Source organism: Merops nubicus, unplaced genomic scaffold (genome assembly GCF_000691845.1).
Source record: "Merops nubicus isolate BGI_N331 unplaced genomic scaffold, ASM69184v1 scaffold40266, whole genome shotgun sequence".
NCBI classification, from domain to species: domain Eukaryota; kingdom Metazoa; phylum Chordata; class Aves; order Coraciiformes; family Meropidae; genus Merops; species Merops nubicus.
In genome coordinates, this window is record NW_008616302.1 from 1,066 (window position 1) to 9,708 (window position 8,643).

General features: G+C 40.0%; 1 protein-coding gene across 1 annotated transcript in view; it reads left to right on the forward strand.

Annotated features, from left to right (window-relative positions):
* Positions 1 to 8,232, forward strand: part of CDO1 (cysteine dioxygenase type 1) — a 9,244-nt gene extending 1,012 nt beyond the window's left edge. Inside the window, exons 2-5 of the mRNA XM_008942790.1 lie at positions 905 to 982; positions 2,971 to 3,128; positions 5,643 to 5,812; positions 7,936 to 8,232. Of these exons, the coding sequence (XP_008941038.1) occupies positions 905 to 982; positions 2,971 to 3,128; positions 5,643 to 5,812; positions 7,936 to 7,965 (436 nt within the window). The 3' untranslated portion in view covers positions 7,966 to 8,232. The remainder of the gene's footprint in view (positions 1 to 904; positions 983 to 2,970; positions 3,129 to 5,642; positions 5,813 to 7,935) is intronic.
* Positions 8,233 to 8,643: the final 411 nt, after the last annotated feature.

An 8,643-nucleotide genomic window follows, 5' to 3' on the forward strand; every position in this document is an offset into this window, starting at 1 on the left:
CCGCCCCACATCGGAATAGCCACACTAGGGAAACTAATGTATAGAGCAAAATCTCAGTCCCTTCTCTAATTAACGTTTCCATAGAACAAGAGAAGCAGCAGCTTGGGGAAGGCTTGCAGGAGAGTACAAGGGAACTCACATAAGATGTTGCTATTAAAGATTTTTTTGAGCTCTGAGAGCAAATTAGTCTAGAACACATATATCAGTAAAAACCTTTAGAGGCAAGCTTATTCTGTGCCACCTATAACTTAGCACATGAAAAATCTTTTTAAGAAGCTTTGCTCTGGCAAACTTTGTTTAGAAGCAGATACTGGTAGAAGTTACCCACAGGTGTCCGTCCACACACGAATGCTACAGTGCAAGATGTAGAACTTTCAGGAACAGGGTAGGAAGACCATGTACAGAAAGTCTGACATCTGTTTCTTTGGTTTTTTGGCTTTGTACAAATGAGTGCTGCATAACAGAAGAAAAGCCAAGAAAATCTGAAAAGGAGCTGCACAAGAAATGTAGCCATTTATTTTTCTTGTTTCATTGCCGTCCTCTGTTTCTAATTATAAGCCAGCTGCTGAAGTGACTTCATTCAGTAACTATTTTGATTTGATCCTGTCTACCACTCTAGTCTCAGACTCTCAGTTCCCAAACTCCAATCATCTAAGTTATTCAAAAGCAATATGGTTGTAAAATACTAAATATGCCAGTATTTTTTCATTCCAGAAAAAGAACTCCTACAGAAAAAGAAGCTTAAAAATACAATTTCATTTTTTCCAAGTAAAACTTGGCTTTCAAGAGAAAGAACAAAAAGGGGGTTTATGTGTCATAACCTTCCTTAAGAAACATGTTTGTATAATTCTGTCTTTTACAAGCATAAAAGTACAGCAAAAATTAAAAACACTTTGTGTTTCAGGTATACAAGAAATCTTGTGGACAGTGGAAACGGAAAGTTCAACTTGATGATCTTGTGTTGGGGTGAAGGACATGGCAGGTTTGTATCCAAAGTCTATGGTTTTAGCAAATAGATACAAAGACACTGTATTTTAACTGTCATACAAGAAGATAAAAATAATTAGCCCCATATGTGCTGTCACAAAGTGTGTGCAAACTAAGGAATGCAGAGCTCCTATTGGTATAGCAGTCCTGAATAGCTGCTGTATCTTTTACACCTCATGCAGTTTGTACCTCATGGACATTTTTAAGCACTCTTTTAAAAATGCCCTGGTTTTCTTTCAAATCTAACCTTCCCTTCTGTCAGAGGAAGTTTTGAACCTGACACTGTTCAGCCTGTGCAACAGACCTGTGTGACACTGGCTTGCAGAAGCAGGTCTGGGTGCAGTTTAAATAGTTGTTTTTTTTTTCTTTCATGGTGTTTAAATCCCACCTCTGTGACAAGATAAGATAAGAAGAGTAGGTCTGGGTTAGGGCTGCAGGCTGTGAGGAGGGAGCCCCTTTTCAGGAGTGCTGGGCTTTCTTCAGGTTCATGCATCCCATCTGCTCCCTCAAAACAGACCACACTGCTGATGTGGCCTCCTGAGTTGTGTACACAGACTGTACACTAGGCTGTTTAGTCCTACATACGTAAGGGAAGGATCCATCCTTTGGAAGGTCTTTCACAAAATGTTGGCTAAAACAAATAAGGAATGCAAAACTTGCAGGTTTTGGCTGAATATTCTTGCATATAAAAAGAAATCCTAAGGAGATGTCAGAGTAGTTTTTATTTTGTTTTAACAGTTGAACTTTAACAGTGTTCTCTATGGGATGCCATGATATTACACTCAGAGGGATATAGGAACCAAGCCCACCACCTCTACTTCTTCTGGGCTATACCCACAAAGCCTGTAATTTATGTAAAATTGTGTTTGAGCTGGATGAGCGTTTGCTAGAACTAGACTATGACCACAAATTGGTTTTGCTTCCTGCATGAGGAAGACCAGATTAACCTCATGGCTGGTGGAAGGAGGGTGACAACGTGGCACTTGTGAACTGTTCTCTGCCTGAAGCAAGCTCTGCTCTCTTGGCATCTCAGTTTGTAGAAAACCCAGACATTTGTTTACTGAACACAGTGATGTACAAATATAAAATTTTTGAATGAAAGGCAATAGCACTGTACTTTGGGAGGGTCAAATTCCACCTTTTCTCTTGCCTCTGATGAGTGGATGGCTCTCCCTTTGTCCTAACCCTATTGACTTCTGTAACAGTCCTCTATTAAAAAGAAATAAAACAAACAACCAAAACCAAACAAAACCAAACCATGACCCAAACTACATATCTAACCCATTTGTCTCCAACTATAGCAATTAAAACATACTTTGGAGTAAAGAGACAGATCAAGCAAGCAGAGAAATCATACCAGATCCTACAATTTTGTTCATTTTGCCAACCGAGTGAAATTAATGGCTTACTGTAGTTGATTGTACTTTGTACTATCAGAGTACTACGAGGTACACCATTTTTTTCTGCAACAAATGCCTGTGCACCCCAACAGTAAAGAGATCGTAGAAATTATGCAGAAGTAGCTCATTTTGCCCGTGTTTTGGGACTGAGCACAGTGTGTCTGTAAATATCAGGTATAGTTGCAAGTTTATACCAGCTTCTGCCTGGGGTCACTGGAGAAAGCAAAATTTTGTTTCTTGGACCACAAAAGTTTTTGTATTTTGAGGATTTTTTTCTGTCCTTCTTCCTCCAGACCACCTTTGTATTCCTCTGTGACAAAATCATAATTTGATCAATATCTGACTCTTCAAGTACTGCTGTTTGTGAGCTTATCAACACATTTCTAAAGCAGCATTTTTAAGTAGGCATGCCTTAGGCACTTTGAGTGTGTTTTTTTCCTAACACTTTTGTGCATGACCCATGTGCAATGGCATCTCATTCTTGGGCTATGTCCACATAAATTATGCTGTGCTATCTGTCCTGTTTGCTGTACTGTAAATATGTTTATCACACTGAGTTTGATTATTCTTTTTACATATATAGCAGCATCCATGATCACGCTGACTCACACTGCTTTATGAAGATCCTCCAGGGAAATCTAAAGGAAACTCTGTTTGAATGGCCTGAGAAAAAAGGGAATGGTGAAATGATTAGGAAATCGGAACGTGTTTTGAGGGAAAATCAATGTGCCTACATTAATGGTAAGCTATTAAGCTTGTTTTGACAACTACCCATCCATGAGTCTTTTTCCTAACAGAAGAGTTCATCTGCTCTCTATTCCCCTACCTTTAACAGTATAATACCAATGCCTTTATGCACAGTTTAAGAAAATGGCTCTTTAGATTCCACACAAATGTGTATTTCGATTTGGTAAAACAAAAACAAAAAAAATGTCCTTTTAACTTACTCTTAAGACATTGCAGCAATTACTTGCTACTTGTATATAACTGTATCTCCTCTAGACCAAGCCTTCTGTATTCCTAATGACTGTCTGAGGTGTCTTGTAAACACAGACCCTGAACAGTATTTTGTGAGAATTAAGGGAACCAAAGTTTAAATAGCTTAATCATCTTAATTTTTTCCAAAGAAACAATCCTTTTGTCCAGTCATGGAAATCCAAGATAAAAAAAATGCACAGTAAAAGCTGTCTGTGGAACAAACTGACCAGCCAGGAGCAGAGGCCCCAGTCCTCAGTGCTACTTCTTGTCCAAATCAACAAAAGGCTCTAGTGCTGAAGAGCAGCATCAGCAGAATTAAAATGCTTAAGTCTACCCCATCTACCAAAAAATTGCCTGACTCTACAGATGCTGAGAGACTACTAAGTCTCCACCTATAAGGCTCGCTAGGTACCTAAATACATGCCATTATACATACCTGTAACTGTCACCACCTTGTCCTACACTGAAGGCCATCCAGGAGTGGCCAGCTGCGTGTGATATATTTCAATACTGTGAAAGACATTGCACATCATGCTGAACAGCAATGAGTTCAGCAGAACAAAAGCTAAGTGTCAGAGAAGGGAGCCATCTGCCTTTATGTGGTGAGTTAGAAGCTGGACCACACAACTGGTTGGGTTGAGCCTGGGAACTCTCCAACTGGAAGGAGCCTCATGTTGGGTTATGGACTAAGCCAGGGTGAGGGCATTGAGGAAGAAAGACTAGTGCTCTGCACTCCTCTGTTGAAGGTATGCCACACTAAGTGTAAACACAAAATCCATAGGACGGGTAATGCAAAAATGAGCCTGGCGTGTTTGCTGATGCTCCCATGGCAGGGACATGGAATCTCAGACTCAGTCACATTTTCCTACCTATGTTGTTCTTTCTACACCCCGTGTGCACCCAGTCCAAAGCTTCCTTCCTTGTTTTAAACTAATTTGGCATCCAGTTCTCTGAGGCAGTTTGGATCTCTGCCATGTTTCATAACGGGTGGTTTGGTTTAAAAGCAACAGGTAAAACAAGTAGAAGGAAAACACTGGGTGGTGTGGCAATTGCCCTAACTACTTCAGCAGTGAGTGACCTTCATGTTTTTATTGCATTCTTCTTTGTTGCTCTTGAATTTTGTTTTTAAAGTTATGACCCACTGAACACTGTTTGAGTCTCCCATTAGAAGAACCCACGTTATGATGTTTTTCCCCTACGTCCTCTAGATCAACTATGTTAATGATGCTTAGGGCTTACACTTCAAATGTATCAGAGTTAAGAGTGTACTCATGATTCTCAGGGTATCATGCCTACATTGCACAACACAGGTCTAGGTATTATATAACATATCAATCCAAGTACAAAGGCCTGAGTTGTTTTTACAGCAGGGTCATAAATTTAAAATTCAAAGTCTCTTTTAAGCAACTCAAAAACTCCAGTTTAGTGTAGAGTGCAAATGTGTTTTTTTTTTTTTTTGTGGATGTGATTCTTCATACCTTACATTTTCACGTAAGAGCCTGACTTCTATTCCACCGTCGCAGAAAGTACCGTTACTTCATTAGCAACCACACAACAGACAAGGCCTTGTTTGATTACGTGTTCTGTTATGCTCACTATTCAGTTAAGACTGGAAGCCTGCCAGCCACTACTAATTTGTTACCTTAGTCAAAAGAGCAGACGAATGAAAAGCCTGTTCTCCAAACTAAAAAACTGGAAGGATTAATTAGGAAACAGATGCTTGCAGTAGAAGACAACTCTATATCTGTCCGTAAGTCCATGCCCCAAATACACATATCTGACTTCTAATGTGACTAATATCCTTGTTACCAGGCTAAGAATTAACAGTACAAAAACTCTTTCCATGTAAAATATCTTGCTGATTTTTAGAAACAAAAGCCTTCGTGCTTCTGGAGCATCTATAACAACAACATCTCCAAAGAAAATAAATAACCCTGAAGTCCTTTGGGAATAATAGCTAGAAAATTACTGACAGCATACTCTTCCTTAAGTTTCTCTGGATTTCTGTTGGCCTTTATCCTGTACCAGATAATCCAGAAGTTCCATGAAGGGTGGAACACAATAGCATATTTTGAATTACCAGTGTATTTAGGAATCTGTGCTAGAGAACAGCAATCAAAATCCCTGTACTGTGTTACGCACTGCCCACAAAAGTATGGGTATGTCCAACTGGCTTGCTGATTAGTTTCAGTTTAGAAAACATTTTTCCAGGATTCTGAGTTCTCATTAAATCATCCCACTAACACAGCCTCTCATTTCATGCCCTTTCTCATGTAGACTCCATTGGCCTGCACCGTGTAGAGAACATAAGCCACACAGAGACTGCTGTTAGCCTGCATTTGTACAGCCCACCCTTTGACAGCTGTAACACCTTTGATCAGAGGACTGGACACAAGCACAAAGTCACGATGACCTTCTACAGCCAGTACGGAGAAAGGACTCCCTGCGTGAGTACCAGATAACGTGCTCCCCACGTGGCTCTGGGCTCTGAGCCCCTGTGAGGATTGGCACATGGGGCTGCCCTCTTGCCTGTGCAGGTCCAGCAGCCCCGGCTTTCCCAGCACATCCCCATGTAGAATAGCATAAAACCTGTTTCCGGATACTACTTGATTTGCTCTTCCCTTGTGTGGTGCTCCCTGCTTTGTAGCTTGTCATCCTTTCAGCAGCAGATCAGCTCAGACCAGGAAGGAGGATTAATGAGAATTTTGCTACTAGTTAAGCGTCTGCAGGCAGCAAAGGATGGCAAATTCGACCCAATCAATGGAAAAATGTGAAGCAGCTACATTGTTTTGGCCAACTTAAGTCACGTGTAACAATTCCTGTCTGAACTGTTCTGACAAAAAGCATCGCATTTCAAGTTGGCCGTTTTAAAACTTGTAACTTACTGTAAAGAATTCTTTAATAAATTTAATTAAATTCTTTAAGATCAAAACTTCTACACAGAAAGACTTGCTCTGAGAGTGTGAGAGAGCTGGTTGGCTGTTGTCTGCATTCCTGAGCAATGGCATGAGATTTCATTTGGACAGAAAATAAATCTTAAGATCAGCCTTGGGGTACCAAGCTAAGACATCTGGGAGAGTTTAAGAGGGTTCCTTTTAGCACTCTTCCATGCATTGAGAAATGTAACTACTTACACAGAGAGAGAAGACAGATTCTTGATGTTCAGCCACAAAGTTTCAAGGACTGTTTGGTTTTTGTTAGATACAACCCACTTCCACATTTCACTGAAGCAAGAAATTCAGTGCTTAAGAGTTTCCCAGGGTGAGCCCTTAGTAAGATTCAGTTAAAGTTATATAATCAACAAGAACTGTGTAAATTATTTCTTTGCAGCTTGTCACATTACATGATTAAAATTGTACCAAACAGCTGAAACACAAACTTTGACCTTCCTGAGTTTGAAAGATCCTTGAGAAATTAAACTCAATTTTAAAGGGGAATTAACATGGAAAAATGTTGAACAAAATTTATGCAACAATTCAGTGTTTAACTGCTTTCTTTTCCTTTAAGCGTTTGTTGAATATGAACTGTGTAAGTTAACAAGTGAGACTAGATGCTTTGGCTTGGACTATTTTCCTGTGCTTGATCTGTAACTGTCTGGCAGTGTTTGTACCTTTTGTGGGAAACTGGGTTTGGCTTACAGGAGAGAGGTAAATCTTAACCATCGGGTCTCTTTCACAAATTCCTGTAAATGGAATTCCAGTAAGGGGGAAGGTGGTAGCAAGTCTGGCCCATCCAGCTGCCTGGAATGACTTCACGCTACAAAAACCTCCTGGTCTCAGTCAGGGTTTCTGGAAAGCTGACTGGAAAATAAAACTTCGTTCTGGTTATGAGATCTCAAAAGGACGCAGAAAGAGAAAGGTATAAGTTAAAAACACCAAGAGAGTAATGTATACTTGTGTATCTTTTATGAGTGAGAGGATCTGCCTAGCTAAAGCACAGTTAGTGCTTCCTCTTTGTCTTAACTTTTTCTGCAGGTAAAACATGTATTGTTGTATACTAGGGTAGACCCCTAGTGGCTTCTGGCCATGGTGAAGCATGAACTAGCTCTTCAGTGAATAAGTTATGTAGGCCTTGTAATTAAAACAGTATACAGTATGTCCAAGCACTCGCCTGTGGAAGTAACTGTTTACATCGCCAAGGTACAAATTACGAGAAAAACAATGTGAAAAATCGCTTGGGTGTCACATGGGTTCCTGATGCCAGGAATTTTGCTGGGAGAGGGGCTTTCTTTTTGCAGCCACTTTTCCAAGACAGACTTCTAAGTGGTTTCTGTCAAAATTAAATAGAGCACAGTATCACGGAGAGAAGATAGCCTGAAGGAGGAAGCTCTCCTCAGCTATATCTTCTCCCAAGCGCTTGCACATGCTTGTGGTCACACAGAGCAAATGGACAGTGATTTTTCAGGTACACAGTACCCTCTATAAAACGCTGGAAAGCAGTACTGAACAGAAATACTCTAAGTATTTTAAGGTGCTCAGCTACTCTGGGAGTAAAAGCCCATGCTGAGAACATGAAGTAGGCGGTGTCTGTCTCCTGCCTTATAACAGCAGCCTCTTCTCTTTTGTTTTAGGCAACAGCAGTGCCACAGGAGAATAACTGAGAAGCACCAGCACGCGTTTGCAGAAGACCTGCTGAATGTTTAACCTGGGACAGAAGACTTGCATGGCTAAGGCCAACAACCAGCTCTATTTCTATACCTTGTACATAGGAGTACACTAGGGCAGCTTCCAGGCCACCTGCTGTTCCCCTGAGTGAAATGGTGATTATTGGACACTAAGCTAACTAGTGCCATAAACTACTTCAGAGGTTAGATGACTTTTCTTAGGCTCCTGCCAGAATTAAGTAGTTTGTTTTCTGATTCTAGCCTCCTTTTAATTCCACTTCTGATACCACACTGAGAAGATCAGAAAAATAGGGTTTTTAAACATCATCTGATACTTTTTAATAGCCCTACATATATGTATACTCTCATTTAATTACTAACTATATAAACTTCTAAGCTTCCAGTCACTTGTACCTATGGGTAGTACACTAGATACAACTAACAACAGCTTCTTTTCTTTTTTTTTTTTTTTTTTAAATAAGTCCTTTAGGGTTTAATGCTCTAGGCCATTTTGATAGTTCTGTGCATTTTTTAATTTTTGTTTTTTACAATTTCATTTGTCAGATCGTGTTTTAAATAGAACAGTGAAATGCCTCTTGCACAATGATTTTCAAAACTGATTAGACGGAGATTTGGGTTTTTAGTAAGACTAATCATACTTAAATCATCTAATGT